General features: G+C 60.7%; 2 protein-coding genes across 2 annotated transcripts in view; both read right to left on the reverse strand.

Moving 5' to 3' along the window:
* Positions 1–1094: 1094 nt before the first annotated feature.
* Positions 1095–4527, reverse strand: ZNF414 (zinc finger protein 414). Its single transcript, XM_037504862.1, has 8 exons — positions 4406–4527; positions 3427–3739; positions 3057–3164; positions 2843–2948; positions 2085–2428; positions 1955–2005; positions 1352–1531; positions 1095–1270 (listed from the first exon to the last, which is right to left on the reverse strand). The coding sequence occupies exons 1-8, from the start codon at positions 4406–4408 to the stop codon at positions 1197–1199; spliced, it is 1179 nt and encodes a 392-aa protein (XP_037360759.1). The 5' UTR covers positions 4409–4527; the 3' UTR covers positions 1095–1196.
* A 3367-nt stretch (positions 4528–7894) lies between these two features.
* Positions 7895–19183, reverse strand: part of MYO1F (myosin IF) — a 28677-nt gene continuing 17388 nt past the window's right edge. The window contains exons 16-28 of the mRNA XM_037504863.2: positions 18459–18540; positions 17596–17702; positions 17046–17144; positions 16814–16958; positions 12735–12849; positions 12474–12643; positions 11722–11867; positions 11281–11427; positions 10963–11111; positions 10456–10539; positions 9315–9510; positions 9054–9223; positions 7895–8564 (exon numbers count right to left, since the gene is read on the reverse strand). Of these exons, the coding sequence (XP_037360760.1) occupies positions 8488–8564; positions 9054–9223; positions 9315–9510; positions 10456–10539; positions 10963–11111; positions 11281–11427; positions 11722–11867; positions 12474–12643; positions 12735–12849; positions 16814–16958; positions 17046–17144; positions 17596–17702; positions 18459–18540 (1687 nt within the window). The 3' untranslated portion in view covers positions 7895–8487. The remainder of the gene's footprint in view (positions 8565–9053; positions 9224–9314; positions 9511–10455; positions 10540–10962; positions 11112–11280; positions 11428–11721; positions 11868–12473; positions 12644–12734; positions 12850–16813; positions 16959–17045; positions 17145–17595; positions 17703–18458; positions 18541–19183) is intronic.

Raw genomic sequence — 19183 nt, forward strand, 5'->3', positions numbered from 1 at the left:
CTCCCAAGAAAAGCTGAAGGGCCTTCAGAGCCTGGCACTATATTCAATATTCAGCGTCAAGGTGGCCCAGCAAGCAGGCACCAGGTGTGCTACGGCAAGCAGGTGTCAGAGCTGCCATCCCAGCTCATCTACTGGACAGATGGCTCCCACGCTGAGGATCCTGGAGTGCCCAGCTCAGCCTGAGGCCAGAGTGCTGGGGATGAAGAGTCTGGGTAGAGGCGAGGACAGTAAGGGGGCAGGGACGTGGGAGGGCACTGAGGATAAAAAGGGGACAGGACACAGAAAATGAGGAGCAGGTAGAGAGACACAGTGGTGTGGACAAGGGGGATCCTTGAGCTCTTGCTCCCAGGATGTCTTGCCCAGGAAGATGAGGAACATGGCGAGTCTGGTCCTGGGAGCAGGTGGAAGGTTCAAGATGGGCCTCCCCACAGAAGGCTGTGAGGAGCCACTGAAGCCAGGTACTAGGTAGAGAAGGGGCAGACTGGGGAGAGGACAGGAAGGGCTACTTCAGGTGTAGAGGCCTGGGCTAGGGAACCAAGAACTGTAAGAGGGAGCGAAACGCAGGAGGTGAACCCAGTCCCTGCAGGGGCTGCGGGCCGGGACAGCAGTGGCACCGGATCTGGAAAGTGACCAGGAGTCTGTGTGGCTAGAGGGAGGGGCTCAGACCCCTCTGGAGGCTGGCCTTCGCCATGCTCCTCAGGCCTGGGGCGGGGGAGAAGAGGAAGCAGGCAGCGGAAGATGACAGTCCGGAGGACAGAGGATGACCATGACAAGGCCGGACCCCAAGCACCTGGAGTGCTCCATCCTGGAGACCCTGTACCCCAGAACCAGCCTCCCTGCCTAGCCTGATTCTGGGGCTGCTTAAACAAAGTTGGAAACTTGCATCCCATCCGGTTCCTGGGAGTGGCAGAGCCGTGGGCACTGGATGGGGTGGTACTGAGCTGGAGAGATGGGTCTCAGCGAAACGAGTTGGAAGAGGTGGAGGGGGCCACGGGTGGGCCTCTAGGGGAAGCATGTACCCGCCCAGTGGGAGCGCCCCAGGACTGCTAGGCGGGCCCACTGCGGATCAGGGGCAAGGGACCCAGACACAGCACAGGCTGGCTCACTGCGCCTCCTTTATTGTCCCCTCAGCCCCTCCATCTCAGGCTCCCTAAAATTACAAAACTCCCCCAAGCCCACCCCCAAAGCGGAGGGGTTCAGCGCGGCGAAAAAACCGGATACTCCCTCTCTGACAGCAGCGGTGACACCTTGGGTGCAAGAAGGGCGGGGTCTGGGTGGGGCGGAGCAGGGAGCACCTGAGCCTCAGGGTCCCCGCCCTCCCCACCAGGTCGCTCCCGGCCTCAGGCCTTACCCGCCGGGGCGTCGGGGCACAGCTGCCCGGGCGCCGAGGCCACGGGGGCGCGAGCGCCGGGGCGGTGGTCCTCCAGGTGCAGGGTCATGGCGGACCGCGAGGCCGTGGAGAAGGCGCACTGCATGCAAGAGTAGCGGCCCCGCGTGTGCTCCCACACGATGCGGCTCGGGGCCGCGTGCCCTGCGGGCAGGCGGGAGCCCGTCAGTCCCGGGCCCAGCCCGGAGGACCTGGCCGCGGCCGCGGGCGGAGGAGAGTGGGGGCCTTTCCCCGCCTCCCCATCGGCTCCCACGCGTCTGCCGTGGCTGGCTGCCTTGCACCTGGGCGTGCTCTCTCCTTGAACTGGGAGCACTTATTTGCACCCCCCTCCCATCCCGGGCCCACCGCAGAGCAAAGGATTCGGGAAACGGGCGCGAGTTTCACACAGAAACGCCGGCGCAGATAAAGGCGCAGGTGCCAGTAATTTTAAAGGCAAAATCCTGTATTTCGGGGGTGGCATTTCTGACCACCTGGAAAGGGGCAGGTGCTCTGCCTCCCGGCATCCCCTGGGCCGACAGGGGCGCAGGAAATTCCCTCCACCCCTCCCTGGTGATCACCTGCACGCACCTGAGGGCGCGTCGGAGCCGCCCTGGGGTCTTCGGGGGCTGCCGCCAGCACCTGCGGCCAGAGGGAGGGCGAGGGTGAGGAGCGGCCGGGAGCGCCCCCGCCCTCCGGCCGGCCCGGCCCGCGCACTCACCTTGGCTCTTCTTCCAGATGGCCGCGCTGGAGGCGGGCGGCCCGGGCGCCGCGGCCAAGAAGGGGCGCAGGCGCGGGGGGCTGAGGCCAAAGGGCGCGGGGCTCAAGTAGGGCAGAAAAGGCCCGGCGGGGGCGGGCGCGGGGGTCGTGAAGGGCTCGAGCAGCGGGAACGGCAGGCCCGGCGCCGACGCGGGGTCGGGCTCCGCGGGGCGCTCGGGCGCGGGCGGCTCCCTGTCGAGGGCCGGGGGCGGCGGCGGGGCCGGGCTCTGGGCGTGCTCCGCGCACACGTGCAGGTGCTTGAAGAGCGAGCGGTGCGTGCGGAAGCGCAGGAGGCAGTTCTCGCACCTGCGGGCGGGCACGGGGCGGGGTGGGGGGGCTGGCTCTCCGGCGCGGGGCGGCCCGTCCCACGCCACCGGGGGACCCGCCCCGCCCCGGAGGGGAGGGGTTTGCCTTCGGCGCCCCCACCCCGTCGTGGCCGCGCCCCTTCCGGGGCTCTAGGAAAACGAAAACGTCTCAATTTTGACTGAGGCGGTCAGCGTTCGTCGTGGCAGGTAATGGGGGGCTGGCCTCCGAGCCCGCCCCGCCCCGCATGCCCCCGGAGCCCCGCCCCCGGGCACACCCCGGGCACACTCCGGGCACAGGCGTCTCCGGGCGGTGGAGCAGGGGTCGCCCGAGGCCGCGCCCACTTCCAGACCCGAGGCCCTGCCTGGCGAGGAGCACCGGGGAGGAGCACCGGGCGGCGAGCGGTCAGGGGCTCACTTGAAGTAGCGGTTGGGCTTGTAGTGCAGCCGGCTGTGCGCCACCAGCTCCTGCATGCTGGGGAAGACCTCGGCGCAGCTCAGGGCCGAACAGCGGAAGAGCTTGCCTGCAGGGCGGACAGGGGGCAGAGGAGTGCCGTGGGGTGGCCGGGGCTGGCTCCCGGCTCTGCCGGCGCCCGCGCTCACTCGGGTCCCACCTCCTACCCGGGCCCTACCTTCCAGAGACTGTGTGGGTGGGCAGTGGGTGCGAAGATGCTGTGCCAGGTCGCGAACGCTGGGGAAACTGAGGCAGCAGCCAGGGCTGGAGCAGGGTATTTGCTTCCCTGCAGGATGCACAGAGCAGGGGGTTACCTCTCTCGTCCTCACCCATAGGGCCCTGTCCAGGGCTCTGCCCCCCACCGGCCTGAGCTGCTAGCAGACAGGCTGAGCCCGCCTGGCTCGCTGCTGTGGTTACAGTCCGGCATACACTTGGCGCGCAGCAGATGGCAATTCCCTCTAGATGGGCCTCAAGCCTGCGGATAATCTGCGCTGCTCACTCCTCCTGTTCAGAGCCTAAGGCTCCCCCGAAGGCCCGTCACAGGTCACCTGGTGGTGGGCGTCGTCTGGGAGGCCGCAGGTCCTCACTGGTCCCGGAGACCGTGCCGGCCGGGCCAAAGCTGGCGCCCGGGCCAGGCTGACCGTTGTCTGGCGCCGGGGAGGCATCCTGTTGCGTCGCGCCAGGCCCCCCAAGGTCCCACACTGGGGGCGTGGGTGCCCGGTCCGGGCCTGGCTCCTCCCCCATGGCATAGGACGCGGCCGCAGCAGCCTCAACCGGGGGCAGCACCTCCGTGTGGGTCTCAGTGGAGCTGGACTCTGCGGTGGTCGGTATGTCGGGGCCGGGCCCCGAGGGGTCCCCCTCCTGGTGGAAGAGGCAGGGGGGACCTCTCAGTGTGCCTGGGGATCCCTTCCACGAAGACAGGGCCCAGCCTCCCTCAGCAGCGGGTGCCCAGGGGCCGCCATCCGAAGGAGTCACCCTACGGGGGGCAGCCTGGGCGGGTACGGCCCTCGCCTCCCGTGTCCTGGCCTCTGGGAAGAGCTGGGGGTGCCCCAAGCGCACAACCGATTACCCGCCCGAGGCCTCCCCAGCCCCCGATGGGGAGGTGGGGGGCCGCCTGCGCAGCGGGGCGCGGCCTGGGGGTGGGCGGGCAGTGAGTGACGGAGAGGCGCTGGAAAGAGCGCGGGCAGCCAGGGGCTGAGGGCTCGGAGGTGATCCAGGGAGCGGCTGCGGGCGGCGACAGACAAACGCGCGGCCGCCCCCATGCGCGCCCCCCGGCGCCCCACCGGAGCCGAGCTCGGCGCGGGGAGCCCGGAAGTCCAGTGCTCAGGGGCCTATCCCGAGCCCGGTGGGCGGGGCCCAGCGAAGACAGGCCCGGAAGTGCGGGGTGGGGCGCCCGCCGAGTGACAGCCAGGGACGGGCGAGTGCCCGGATGTGGGGGCGGGGTCGGCCGGGGGTGTGCGCGCCACGGGCCGCTCCCCGCCAGTCCCCGGTGGCTCGCCGCACCCGCGCCCACAGCGTCGCGCTCACCATCCTCGGCCCGGCTCGGTCTTTTGTTTCTGCGGCTCCGGTGGCTCCGATTGAGGTTACAGGGAGTTTCAAGGCGGCCGCAGGCTCGCGCTCATGTCGGCGCCATTTTCCGCCTCCTGAGTCTCGCGAGAGCGGGGGCGGGGTCTCGCCGAGCTCCTGGGGGCGGGGTCTCGCCGAGCTCCTGGGGGCGGGGTCTCGCCGAGCTCCTGGGGGCGGGGCCTGCGGCCGGGCGCCGTCGGGGCGCTCGCGCGTCCCCCGGGCCGTCTGCAGCGACGCCCGCTCGCGGAGACCCGGGGCGGAGGGGGCCTCTCTGCGGGGTCCTCGTTGCCAAGTGGGCATCCCTGCGCTCGCCCATCCTGTCACCAGCCCTGTGAAGCCGGTAACAGCGGTTCCCTTGTTTCGAAGGGTCCTGCTGCTGGGGCCGCCTCCTGGGAGGGAGGTTGCCCGCGGGGGTCGGAGCTGCCCGCGCCCCTGGGCCGCAGCTGCAGCGGGGCCTGTGGAATAGCCGGGGCGGGCGGAGCTCCCTGCCCGTCCTCACGCTGATGAGGCGGGTGTAGCCCGGGATGGAGAGGTGGGCCCCCAGCAGGGCCCTGCCCCGCCCTGAGTGTACCCCAGCGCCCAGAGGCCAGTGGGACAGGGAAAAAAAATCCTTGCCCTCAGGGGCCGCTCACATTTAAAAATCGGGAAACAGACAATACATTAACAATGGCAGACAACAAATTTGAGTCGTATTAAGTACGACAAACAATAAAAAAAAAAGAAGTGATGGATCAGGGAAGTCTCTTTGATGAGGTTACTGCTGAGCTGTCACCTGATGGCCAAGGAAGGAGGGGCCGGACACTCTGGGAAGAGCCGCTGTCCAGGCAAGTGTCCCCGGTGTGGAGCCACAGGCTTGTCCTTTTCAAGGTTTGGGGAGGACACCAGGGCACTACTGGAGCAGAACAGAGGTGGGAAGTCAGAAGGTGAACATGCACAGGGAAGGTTATGCAGATCTTTGCACTGTGGAAGGTTCTGTGATTTGTTTTAAGCACTGATAGATTTTCAGCAGATCAACATATGCTTTTTGATTCTGGAGGTGGTTTGTTTCCAGAATAAACTATGGGGAGTGGGAAAGTAAGTCTTGGATCTCAGATCTCTATGATCCATTCTTTGTCCACTCATGAGGCATTGAGTTCCAGACTCCTCCATGAGAACCAGCAGTCCCTCTCGTGCGTGTCCATCCAGAGACCATGAAACCATCAACTCAAAAGAATTTGCAGTGTCTGTTGCAGCACCATTTACAACAGCTAGAACATGAAAGCAACATAAGTGCCCTGACAGAAGACTGGATCAGGAAGGTGTGGTAGAGACCTTCTTGGTGGCGCAGGGGGTTAAACTTCAGCACTATGAAGCAATCTGCAGCTACTGCAGCACAAGTTCGAACCCCGGCAAGGGAGGTGACCCACATGGCGCAGCAGACCTCTCCTGTCTCCCTGCTGCTCCCCTCAGCAGTGTATTTCAGTGGATCTGCCTGTTCTGCTCCCCACTCTTTCAGGTGAACCCTCTCACCACCCATACCTCTGGCCTGTACCCCAGTTCTTGTATGCATAAATAAATCTTTAAAAAAAAAAGGTGTGGTAGATCCATACAACAGAATATTATTCAGCCATAAAGAAAGGTGGAACCTTCCCATTTACCGCAAAATGGAAGGAGTTCAGGGCCTCCCTGAAGGCGCAAGGAGTTAAGATGCAACCTATGAAGCAGTCCACAGCCTCTGCAGCACGAGTTCAATCCCCAGCCGGCCAGGGAGCTACCCACATGGTGCAGCAGACCTCTCCTGACTCACCCACTGCTCCCCTCAGCAGTGTACTTCGGTAAATCTGTCTGTTCTGTTCCTCACTCTGGTGAATCCTTTCACTCCCCCACACCTGTGGCCTGTACCCCAGCTCTTGTATGCATAAATAAATAAATCTTTTTAAAAAATGGAAGGAGTTCAGGGAATAATGTGCAGTGAAGCGAGTCAGAATAACAAAAGACAAATAATCACAAGGCAGATGATCCCACAAAGCACAATAATTTATTGAAACTAGCAGATATTGATAAAGGAAGTGAGACTTCTGAGGTCAAGAAGAAGGGGGGAGGAAGGAAGGGCGACAAGGGATAGAAAGGATGATGATGGGGGGAAAAATGATTAAAAAACCCAAAGATGGCTTTGAGGCTGCGTTGAGGTGTGTGCGCGCGCACATGAGTATGCAGGGGCGAGTGGTGCAACCCAGGGAAGGGTGGGTGAGGTCTCAGGAAGGACAGGAACATAAGGAGGCTGTGGGAGGGGACGGCTTTAAGAAATGTTATAAAAGTCAACAGGATGTGGAGCTGCCATGTGGGCAGGACCGAAGTGACTGAGGTTTGCAGTCTGAGGATGCCTTGGCCGAGATGGGAGGTGCTGTTAGAGCGTGTCAAACCCGCTGCCTCCTCCATCCAGCGCACCACATTAACCTCACCTAACTGTCCTGCCCAGAAGCCCTACTTCCTGCAAACGGGGTGGTGCCGGCATGTCAGTGGGGCCAGAGGGTCATACTCCAAAGCTCCGAGAGTGGCGGGGGGCAGCTTGCATGGTGATGTCAAGGGCAGAGAAGGGAGAGAGAGCCCCCATTCCTCCACTGTGCCCCACACACGCCCAGCTGGGAGACTAATGATGCTAAGCCCGTCCTCACCCCGTTTCGGGAGAGGCACCGGTGGTTTTCGAAAAATCGAAAATGGAAGCAATCAGGAACATTCAAGGGACTGGTTCGAGGCTTTTGTGTAAAGACTGACAAATAACAAGGCTGTTGGGACTCAGCTGCAGCCTTGGGATTTTTGCCCAGCCACACCCAGCTCCCCAAGGTGGGTCAGAGCATGAGGGAGAAGGTGCACCCCTGCAGTACATTCCGCAGGCGTCTGCGATCCCCCACACTCCATTTGCTGGGTGCCTCTGCCTGGAGTCACGGCTGAGCCCGCACCTTGTGTTTGCCATCAAGATCTGCTGAGACTGACCCTTGTACTTCCTGCACCTCCAGCAATGCCCACTCTCTCTGCACCCCCAAACTTCCCCACTACCCCAGCCGGTGTTGCTTCTCTGACCCCGTCCAGCTGTCTTCCCGAGACTGGCTGCTCTTTGAGGGGCCAGGAGCAGAGGCAGGACCATTTGGAAAGTCAGGAGCCTCAGATTCAGCCTGTGCAGACTCCCGGTTACAGGGGGCTTTGACGGGCTCAGACCCCAGCACTGGCTGGGAGACCGCTGGGGGGGTGAGGAGCTAGACTGAGCCTCTATACCTGTGGCAGAACCTGCAGAGAGTCGGGGCCCTGAATGTCGGAACCAGTCCTGATTCCAGGTGAGAGGGGCTAAGAAGATACAGACATGGGCTGGGGGCAGGGGCCGGGGGTGACCCAGGATGGACTGTGGGGCATCATGTGGGACCTGCCTCCTTCCTCAGGGTCCAGCTGGGTGCCAGGGGCGTTGAGGGCCACAGATTCAAAGCTGACAGGAACCACTGGGCCATCTTCCACAGGAGCTGGTCCTGGCTGGCCAGCTGCAGCTCTGGGAGAGGCGCGGGCGCCGTGGGGTCTCGGGCAAGAGGCTGAATGTCTCTGAGCCTCCATTTTGCACCTGCAACACGGATGCTTCTGCTCCTCCCTCACAAGGTGGGAGAGGTGGGCCTTCCAGTTGGCATTCAGGAAGTCATTCATGCTTTCGCCTGTCAAGCTTTTATTGCCTCAGTGTTGCGAGGAGGGAAGTCATACTTGTTAAGCCCCATCCCCCAACTGTGTCTGCACTTTCCCCACAGGATGGCCTCTTTCAGCATTTGCAAGGTAGCTGGGAGGTAGGTTCTGCTGTTAGCCCGCCTGGCACAGGAGGAGACAGGGACGCGGGCAGAGAGTGTGACGGGGAGGCCGGCATCTCCGGACGGCTGCAGTGCTGACGCCAGACCCAGGACATGGGCCGGCTGGACTGGAAGCCGCAGGATGGAGCCGTTTGGACAACCGAGCCAAGGAAAATGAGACCAGCAGCAGGCCTGCCCAGGTGGCGGCAGGCAGGTGGGCGGCAGGCCTCCAGGTGCCCCTTCTCAGATCTTCTCCACATAGTTCCCCGGGAAGAGGCCTTCCTGGCCATGCAGCCGGCCTTTCCACCAGCCCGAGGGATCTGTGGGAGAGAAGCGAGCGTGAGGCGCTGCCAGCTCCGCGTCTGCTTTACTCGTTTCCACTGGCCCGGCGCAGGGCGGAGACCGGGAGTTGACGGGCAGAGGGAGGGAGGGGCGGGCGCATGGGTTTCCTTGCCACCGACTTGCACTGCCCACTTCTAGACCACTGCGGTCCTCCTGCCTCATCCACCCCTGCAGGCCCTTCCCGCCATCGCCGTGGTGGGGCCAGGAATGACTTCAGCAGAAGGTGCTGGGCTCCGCTCTTAGCCCTGGGCTTGACAGCGAGACAGACACGGATCGGGTGTGATACTGTGAAGCCCCCAGGATGGCTTAGGAGGTGACCCTCTACCCAAGGGCTCTAGTCTGTGCAGCCGCTGGCGTGAGGAGGGGCTCTCTGGCAGGGGCTGGGAGCCGGTCAGCTCGTTCGCCCACAGGAGGGTACAGGGTATTGGTGGTTCTGACGCCTCCTGCCTCTGCCCTGGCGCACGCACCTTCCAGGAGGATCTCGATGACCTCGTTCACATTGAAGCTGAGCTCGTCCACATCCTGGCCCACATACTGGTACAGGGCCCGGCACCGTGGGCCATGTGCTCGCGGCTGGGGCTTGGGTCGGCCCGCAGGGGGCACGGGGCGCTGCCCCATACTGCGCTTCCTCTGCAAGCTGCGGACACAGGGGGCCCGTCACAGCCCCAGGCACCCTCCCACACCCTCCCACACCCTCCCACGCGCGGGCTGCCCTCCCAACCACCTACCCAGCTACACCCTGGTCAGGCACATTGAGGAATTCTGTGTTGTGCTCCGAGGGGGGCCGTGCCCGGTGGCGTCTGCTGGCCCCCAAGGCTGAGGATGGAGGGCCCTGTGGAGGCCGGTGGGAAACCCCTCCAGATGTGATCTCCATAGGCAGGGGACCCCTCTTGACAGAAGGGGGCACTCCGTTTCGGTCCAGGCCTGTGGCAGAAATAAGGATGGCAACCCTCAGGGTGTTAAAATGAGGGCTGGGGAGAATTTGCTCTAAGCTCTGGTCTGGAGGAAGAAGCAGCCCCTCTCTCAAGCCTGCACGGTGAAGACTGAGCCAGAGGGAGGGACCTGGGAACTTTGGGAACCTGGAGGGCCTTTGGGGAAGGAAGGTCTTCTGCAGGCGGGTTCTTGGAGGCGGGTTGTGAAGGCTGAATAGGAGCTCGGGTGAACTTGGCATTTGGGAGACAGGAAGACCAAACAGCCCAAGCAAAGGCGAGGAGGAAAGAACAAATTTCATAAGTTGGCAAAATAAGATAAAGTTTACACGATGGGGGTGTAAGTGGAGGAGAGAGGGGTCCGTGCTTAGTTGGGGTCAGCTTTTGAAGGGCTCTGAATACCAAACTGTGCTTAGTTTCTGCTGTGTGGGAGCCAGAGCAGCATGGCGAGTTCAGCACAGAGAAGAGAGTGTGGTCGACCTGGAAGAGGCGCCCCCCCATGGCTCCTGGTTCAGGGGTTCAATCAAGTGTTTACGCCCCTGCTTCCCACTCTGCTGTGCCCCTGGGGCGAGCACTGTCTGCATACTCCCCCCACCCACCCCCGCTCCCCTGCTCCGGGGTGGGAGGGACAATAATGCCGTGTTGCATGAGCAGCCTTTGCTTTGGGCTACCGGACACCGTGGCACTGTCTGGGGAGGACAGAAGCCATCTGTGGTCTTAGAAACCTTTTCAACCGGTTTCTCCTCTGTCAGTAAACCCGTTGTCACGCCCTGAGCCTGAGTGGTGTCTTGCCATTGTGAGCGCAGGAATGAGGGCCCTAACCCGGGAGCCCCCTCAACTTTGCTTGGTGTCAAGCTTTGCCCGTCAGATCCTGTTGACGGAGGTCCCGAGCAGGTCACGGGGCGGAGGGGCGGGGGAGATGCTGAGTGGGAAATCTCACCTCTGGGGGCCGTGGGGGCTGCCCGGCACGGGGCCTGGGTCGATCTTCGAGGTTTTCCCTGGGCCACCCCCTTCCGAGTCGGCTCTGGAAGGATGTGGGGGTTTGAGGGATGGCTCCCCCTCCCACAAGCCCAGTCCACGTCGTGCTTCTGGGGGGCTTCCTCACCCCATGCCCCAGGCTCTCTGCCTGTCCCACCAGCACCGCCCCCAGGTAATAGCACATCAGCTCCCCCAGTAATTGCTCCTGGCCGGCCCCAGGGCTCCCTCACCTTCATCAGCCGTGCTGACCCTCTGGACATCTCGCGCCCACCCGCTGGTCACTTCACTAGCCCCGGCGACGCCGCGAGCGCTCGTCTACTGTGTCTCTAGAGCCGCCCCTCCACGGCCCGCGCCACTCCCGGACCCTCTCCCGCCCGCCACCCGGATGGGCCCGCGCGCCCCCCCGCGCCCCCAGCCCCGCTCTTCCCGGAGAGCCTTCGGCCCCGCCCCTACTTCTGCGCGGACTCACTGGAGCTCTTGGGCAGCCCGTCACCCACGCTGACCGTGAGGGTGCGGCCGCTGGCCTTGAGCACGGCCACCTCGCCAGAGCCGCGGGCGAAAGCCACACTGCGGGTGCCACCTCCGCCCCAGCCCTCCTTCTTCACCCGGAACTGTAGTCTGTGGGAGAGGGGGAGCTGTGAGGCGTACCCCAGGGGTTCACCACCCCATCCCTTCCTGGCCAGGCGGGGGAAGCCGGGACAGAGCACGGTCTGGCCGACGGGGGCGGGGAGAAGGGGCGCTGGGCCCAGCCCGGCCGGGGGTGGCGGTGCGGGTGGGGTGCACGCACATGTCACTGAAGGTGAGGGGCAGGGGCCTCCGGACCGACTCCTCGAAGCGCTTGCACAAGAGGCTGACGAACTCGGTCTTGAAGACGCTCTCCAGCAAGCTGTCGGCCGCGTCTTCTTGGAGGATGAAGAAGTCGTCCTGCCGCGTGCTGGGGGTGGGTGGGGGGGTGAGGGCGGCGGCAGGACCGAGGGTGGCGCCGCAGGGGAGGGTGACACAGGCCAGAGGACGGTGCGGTGGCGCTGGGCTGGTGGCGCCAGAGGGCCAGGCAAGGGGAGGGCCGGATGCTACTGGCCCTGAGTGTGGGCGCAGGAGGTGACAGGCAGGGCGGAGAGGGCTACAGGTAGAGCAGCAGGTAGGTGGTCAGGGTGCCGTGGGGTAACCAGGATGAGGGCAGCGGAGGATGGGGGGCCGTGACTGTGGGCAGGTGGGGGCCTGGCCTCACCTGAGGGACACACCCCGCAGGGCCTGGATCTCCACTTTCTTCTTCAGGATCTCACGCACCTGGCCCTTTTCGGGTCCCTTCTTCACCTTCTCCCGCCCGATCACATACACACATTTGGGGGTCAGGATCAAGTCCCTCTTGATGGACTGTGAGGACACAGAACCAGAGGTTGGTGGCAGTAACCTGGGCATGGCAGCTTGGCCCCACGGAGTCAACCCCAGGCAAGGGGTAGTGCTGGCAGGTTAGGCGCAGGACAGGTTATGTGAGGGTGTCCCTCCATGCGCAGGTGTGTCGGTGGTTACATTACATAAAAAATAGGAATGTAAAAAACAGGAAGGGTATACCAGCTAGGGAGGGGTGTCCGGGCCAGTGAGCAGGTGCAAGCTAGGTGAGTAGCTACTGGATGTGCGTGCCCAGGCCAGGTGAGAGTACACCTGTGCACAGGTATATCTGGGTCACGGATCTACCTAGACCGGGTGAGGGTGTCCCTAATGGATAAGTGTGTCCAGATAAGTGAGATGACCCTGTGGGCAGGGCTCCCAGGTGAGGTGTGTAATTTTGCACAGGTGTGTCCGGCCAGGTAAAGATGTATCTGATGGATATGTGTGTCTGACATATTTGATGGACAGATGTGTCCATGCCTGTTGGGTATATACTTATGGACAGTCGTGTCTGGGCCAGGTGATGGTGTACTGTTGGGGGTGCCAGCCTGGGACCAGGTTCCCAGCTGTGCCCACCTACTGGCACCTCACCTTGAAGCGCCGGTCATACTTGGTAACCGAGTCGGCGAAGTCCACCCGCTCCCTCTTGCCCAGGAACTGACGCAGCTCGGGCCGCTCCTCCAGGCCCAGGTAGTCCCCGACAAAGTTCCGATTGATGCTGTTCCGCCTCCGCTCCTTTTTGTTAAGCAGGATGTTGGAAGCTGTGGGGACAGGGATTGGGGTCTGAGGTCATGGCCTGGCTCTTCCAGGTTCTGGAATCCTCACCTTGAGGCCCCATGTACAGCTTCTCACCTTCCTCCCGCATCTCCTCGTACTTCCGGACCGCCACATGGCGCCGCCAGGCCTTCTGGATGGTGCGCGCGAAGCCGTCGAACTTGCGCTCTCGCATCTCCTCCAGAAGGAAGAGCTGGGGCAGAGGGCGGGCAGTGGGTCGGGGCTCCTCAGGGCTCGCAGCCTCGGTTCTCCCAAACCCACCGCATGCAAGCTCATGCACTGGGGTCAGACACTTTTCTCTAAATGCCTGTGCCCAGGGGCCCTCCCACTAGGGGTCACACGCGCCTGCGTTCAATTCTAACTGTGCGTTTTTCTTGCTGAATTAGATCCCAGCTCTGCCCCCGGCTAGCTGTGTGGTCTTGCCGGGAGCAGCTCGGCATGGTGTTTCTCACACTGGTGGGTAGGCCTGGTGCGCCACCCTGGCCTGCAGATTTCAGAGCCGGTGGGGGGTGACCCCATGGGCATCTTAGTCGACAAAGTGCCATCAATATGAAATCCGCTGTGAGGGGCGACTGGCTGTGCACAGTCTGCGAGGCGGTGTGGGGACCCTAGAGAGGAGGCTTTTGCAGAAAGCAGAGAAAAGGCTTTTGAGCTTTCAGTGTCTCGAGCCAGAGGGCACTTAGCAAATAAGCTATCTTGGAGCAAGTTAGGGTGGAAATGCCGTGAAGGATATTAATCATATGGAATATAACTTACTGAGGAGAGGAGCCCTGGGAATGGAAATATGATAAACACAGAGTGAGCGAAGCCATGGCGTGCCGGGCAAAGATGAAAACAACCAACCAGAATAGGACGAACAACAAACTGGGAAACACCCCGTCTCCTACGCGTGCAGTGATAAAGCCTGTCCATCCGGGAAGGTGCAAATTATTATGAAAATAAGATTGAGCTTTATTTAGGAAAAAACCAGGCTCCCTGCAAAGACTAAAATATTTCTGCAGGTAACTGGTTCAAATGCACTTTCAAAAACACCTTCAAGGACTTTTAAAACCCTCCACTGGGGCGTGGAGGGCTTATAACTTCATGAAAGCTGGGGCGTCTTCTCACCAGAAAGGAGAAAGCCAGCAATGCCGTCTCAGGGAGTGGGGTGCGTCCTGTTCACCCCTCAGGCCGCAGTCTGTGGTCTGTCCAGGCATGTCCAACACCTCGTCTAGTGTGTCTGGGGGTACGGAAGTGCAGGCTGTGGCTTGCCAGGGAGATGACAGGCAGCTTGCAGAACTGGGAGGGGGTCAGTGAACCAGGCCCCCAGCCCCTTAGCTATTCAGGGCAGATGGAACAAGTGCCTCCGGCTTCCCTATTTCCGCCTGGAGGTGAGGCCCTGTTTTCACTCTGGGAAGGGAATCTTTGGGTGTAATGAGCTTAAATGCATTTCATGCTGCAGAGGGCAGGAATGGGTGTGCATAAGGGTGTGCACACAGGCCCCACATCTGGGGTTATCCTGGTAAGAACTGGGTTGAGTAGTGTGGCCCCTATTCATATTCACCCTGATCTGTGAATGTGCCTACTCTGTAGACAGGGTGCTCGCAGATGAAATCAAGCTAAAGGGAGGTCACCCTGGATTAGGGTGGACTCTACTTTTACTAAGACTGATGTCTTTATTTATTTATTTATTTTAGATTTTATTTATACAAGCACTGGGTACAGTTAGAAGCGCGGGAGGGTGAGAGAATGCACCAGAAACAGAGTGGGGAACAGAACAGGCAGACTGACAAAATACATTGCTGAGGGGAGCAGCGGGCGGCAGGAGAGGTCTGTGCGCCACGTGGGACCCTTGCTGGTGGCCGGGGAGCAGCCGGGGATCGAACCGGCACTGCAGAGGCTGCGGGCAGCTTCACAACCCAGTGCTCAGCCACCAGGGGAGGCCCATAAGACTGATGTCTTGATCAGCAAGCGAGCACTGGCCCAGATGCTGAGGGGGTCACGTGACGACGGAGGACGCATGGGAGTTAAGGCTTGCTCCTTGCTCGAGATCTCCAGAAGCAGCAGGAGGCAGAGAAGGACTCTCCCTCGGAGCCTTCAGCGGGGGTACGGCCCCCCAAGCTGTGCTTTTGGATTTTTAGCCTCCAGAAATACGTGAAAAAAAATTCTGTTGTGTTAAGTCGTCTGGTTTGTGGTGCTTTGGAAGACCGATGCACCTGCGATTGTGTCAGCTCAATGGGGGTATAAAATGTTGGGGGGTATGTCTGAGTGCACGTTTATAAAGAAAATTCCAAATCAGAATGATCTCAACACAAGCGGGTTTTGGTTGAGAAAGGTCCCAATTCCATTACAATAATTTAATCCCTTGATTTCTTGGGTTTTTTTACACACAGCACAGGCAAGCTGTTGCTGTGTTTTCTCTCTTTTCGTTTTACTAAAATTATTTTCATCGCAATTGTTTTTTCCTGTGTCAATTTTCAGGGTATCTTTGTCTTTATAAAAATGTCCTTTGTGTTATTATTTCAGATATTTCACCTCAAACTGTAAAGATGGGAATTTCGGTTACAATTGGATTTCACTTTCTGTGGCCATAGCCAGTGCTAGTTTTATTTGGTTTATTTTTTTTCCTCAGTGTCAATTTTTATATCTTCAAAAGTCAAATTGCACGATTTGCCAGTAATCGGCAACATGGATTCTTTCTTTTTCTCACTCCCTCTCATTCTCTTATTTTTCTTGCTCTTCCTCGCCTTCCTTCTAGTTACTAATTCGATTGTTCCAGGTGCGGTTTTAACCATGGGCAACTGTGGCTTGGGAGAAATTTCTATCAGTCATAATATCTACTTAGAATGTGGTTTCTAGACGCCTGCTTATCCCTCCGAGTAAAGTGCATCCACCGGGAAAAGCTTTAGGGAGGTAGACGCAGACAAATTTGGAGGGACAGAAACCTCCAAGCCATAGCTATGAAATCTCTAGGGCCCACGCCTCAGGGTATGTTTCTGGTTTGGTGCAAGAACACACACTTGCAAGTTCCACCAACATCAAGAGAACCGCATCAACAACCTCCCTGGCATCTTCAAAAGCTCCCAGAGGTGCCATGAGAGCAGCTGGTGAGGCACCTGGTGTACCCAGCTCCACCCCCTCGCCCCCCCCCCCCCGCGGTCCTCCCCACCCCTGCAGGTTGGTGAGCTGGGGGTTCCCCTGGGGAACCTGGCTTCCCTGGGGAGTCTGTGAAGCAGCTTTCTGCTCCTCCTCAAGTAGCAGCAGATGGCCAGCTGGCCCTCAGTGGATTTCCTGCTCTCGATTTTTGTCCTTGTCATTGTGGCTTAAAAAAACAATCACCCCAGATTTACTGAGATGTAACTGACAAAATATCGCACGGCTTGAGATGCACGATGTGCTCATTTGAGACACGTGTTTGGTGAAATAACTACCCGAGCGTCAGCTGACGCCTCCACCGCAGCACGGAATCGCTGTCTCTTTCTTGTGGTGGGAACCCTGAAGGGTGCTCGCGTAGCTGCTTGCCAGCATGTAACTCAGCATTGCTCGCCCCCCCTTCTGTCCCCAGGTCCCCAGCACTTGCTTGTCATCTTTGCTCTGTTTTCCCCGTGGGAGGGGGTGCTTCCAGCCTCCCGAGGCCCAAGGGCTGCTGAGGGACCCTGGGAAGCTTGTTGACAGTCTCAGGGTGTGGAATGAGGTTTGTTTGACAGGCTGGGCCGGGGCAGGCCTTGGAACAAGAGAATTTGGCCTGAGTCGCAGGCTCAGGGACTCAAGGTGTCCGTAAGTGAAGGAATGAAGCGAGAGAAGAAAGGAATGGAGGAAAGAAGGCAGGAACCAGGGACAAGACGGTGTCCTGGATAAGCTGTGAGTGCTTCTCCCTTGCACGAGGCTTGTCCTCACAAGCTCACACGCCTCTCCGCCTCCTTCCTGTCCCCCGCGAACTCTCCAGTTAACCTGGTTGTTCTGAGCACCTCCCTCAAGGCAGGCACTGGGTAGGGACTGGGTTTTGTCTGACCATCGCCTAGTCCTGCAGGGCAGCTGTGACCCTCCCTGCTTTCCAGGTGGGGAAACTGAGGCCTGGAGAGGTGAGGAGATGTACCTGTGGTCACAGTGGGCTGGGAGCAGGACCTGTGTCCCCGCGGGCAGCTGATGTGGGGTCCGTGTGTCTGTCTTGCACTTACCGACTCAGGGTTCTTGACGAAGACCTTGCTGCTCCCCATCTGGTACTGGTCCGGTTCCATGTTCACCGCCCGGAGCAGGTGCTGGACCCCTTGGCGCTCGTCGCCACGCCAGTGCGGCCACGTCTCGGGGGTCAGGATGGCATACCTGGAGGCAGAGGGCGGGTGGGAATGCTGCAGCGGATGCCCATGGGCAGCGGTTCTACAGGGCACGGAGGGGGACAGGGCGCTTCACCTTTGCAAGAACTTGGAGAACTGACGGCGGTAGGCGAACCCCGCGCGGCGCACCCTGATGTTCTCCTTCAGGCCCAGGTACTCGACCTGGTGCTTGACCCTGGGGGGAAGGAAGCCTGAGTCCCCTGGGGGACTCGTTAGTTCTGGGGAGGCTGGTTGCTGCTGAGGGGGACTGGAAAAGCAGACCTGGAAGCTGTGGGTCTGGAGTCGTGCTGCAGGCAGTTTGGGGGTGGGGCTGGAGGTCTGGGAGGGGGTTCCTTGCCACCCTAGAGGTCAGCTGGGGGCCAGGTCCAGGGCCACTTCTTTGAGCGGGGAATGAGGGGAACTGTGCTAGTCCCTGGGTCACCCCACAGTCAGCCCGGGGTCATCCTAGGGTCTGGGGGTTCTTGGCCAGTGATAGGAGTAACCCTAGAACACTGAGGGCTTTGTGCTGGTCCTCAGAGTCAGCCTGGGCTGGTCCTGGGATAGGTGATGTGATCCGGGGAGGCTCTGGAAGGGGGGTCAGTCTAGGGGCAGGCAGCATGGGCTGGCCAGACCAGGGAGGGGGTCACCTGCTCTCCTCCCAGTCTCGGGGCTTCTTGGTCTCGTTGGGCTTGATGCAGCGGATATAGTGGGGCGTGCATTTCTTCAGCGTGGCCACCAGGTCATTGGCTTGTTTCTGAGTTGAAGGAGAAGCAGAGGTGGGGGTTGACCTATGGGACCCACTGACCCCTCTCTCCTCTCGCTCGAGAGAGACAGGCACGCCAGGAGAGGGGAGGCCGGCACCTGACGGCCCGTGGAGTTCAGGGGTCCCTGCTCCCGCCACGTGGAGTTTCTAGCGTGCGTCCCCTGGGCTCTTAAACCTGAGACTAGCAGCTCTCACTTCTGCCGGACTCGCCACTTAGCCTAGCACAGAGGAGGTGCTTAGCCAGTGTTTGTTGGTAGAGTAACAGATCACACGCCCAGAACATTCTGCCCGTCCTCGGGGACAGGCACTTGGGAAGCAGAGAACTGTGTGGTTGAGACACCAGCCATTTTAGCCCCTTGGGGGTGGGAGAGCGCCTGGGAAGGAAACCATTCCCGGGGGGAAGGGGGTGGGCAGGAGAGACCTGGTGAGGGTCCGCGTCCCCGCCTAGCAGGTGCGACCGCTCCACAGGTGTCACGCGTCCTGCGCTTGCCGGTGGACTTTGTTTAAACTCTTTGGTACGTGTATTGCGCCACAGTGAAAAGCAATGACCAACATTATTTTTAGGATGATGGCTCATGTCTGGAGTTAGGGAGTGGCCAGGGGCCTCAACGAATCTAAATCTAATTCAAGCCCCCAGGCCTGGAGCTGGAGGCAGACCCTCTGCTGAACAGAGCGTGCCAGAGACCCCGGGGCGGGGGAAAGACACCCCCGCGCTGTCCACACCCAGCTCCTCCGGCCCGGGCCCACCTTGATCTTGGAGCCCGCGGTGCTGGGGCGGCCCTTCTTGTCCCCATCCAGCTTCTCGGGGAAGAGCATGTGGAGGAAGACCCTGCATGGTGATAAAAGGGGTCAGAGTGGTGCAGACGCGGGGTGCCCTCTCCCGGGGCGGGCTGCCTTGGCGTCCAAGACCAGAGGGCACGCCGGGCAGTAGGCTTCTCCCTGAGCGCGGGAGTGCGGGGTGAGGCGCAGCGCGCCGGCTTGGTCCTTCGGCGCCATGATTCATTTGCTCCGTGACGTCTTCCTCCGTGGGCACGCGCCACTCGGGCAGCGAGTGCAACAGAATGGAGTTGAGTGAAGCAGCAAAGGAGATCTAGAGAGGCAGCCCGCAGGCGGGAGGGGCATCCCCGTGGGCTGGCATGGGTGTGCGAAGAAATACAGACGAGGATGCCCGCAGCGGCAGCCCTGTTTGTGCCAGACAGACAGAGCCCCAGCCTAAGTGCCCATCGGCAGGGGGCTGGCTTCGTGCACTTTGGTACGTTCGCAAATCCCTCCCTCATGTCCTCAAGGAGAGGGATGGCGGAAAGTTCTAGAACGAGGTGGTGGTGCGGGTGGTGAGGGTGGCCCAATATTGTGCATGTACTAAATGCCATTGGGTTTTACAATTTTAAATGGTTAAAAGGTAGATTTTGTATTAGGTGGATTTGATCACCATTAAAAGAAAGTTTGAGAAAATGAACAGCGTCCTCTCTGCT

Source organism: Talpa occidentalis, unplaced genomic scaffold, assembly GCF_014898055.3.
Source record: "Talpa occidentalis isolate TD23 unplaced genomic scaffold, MPIMG_talOcc4v2.1 talOcc4.12, whole genome shotgun sequence".
Classification (NCBI taxonomy): domain Eukaryota; kingdom Metazoa; phylum Chordata; class Mammalia; order Eulipotyphla; family Talpidae; genus Talpa; species Talpa occidentalis.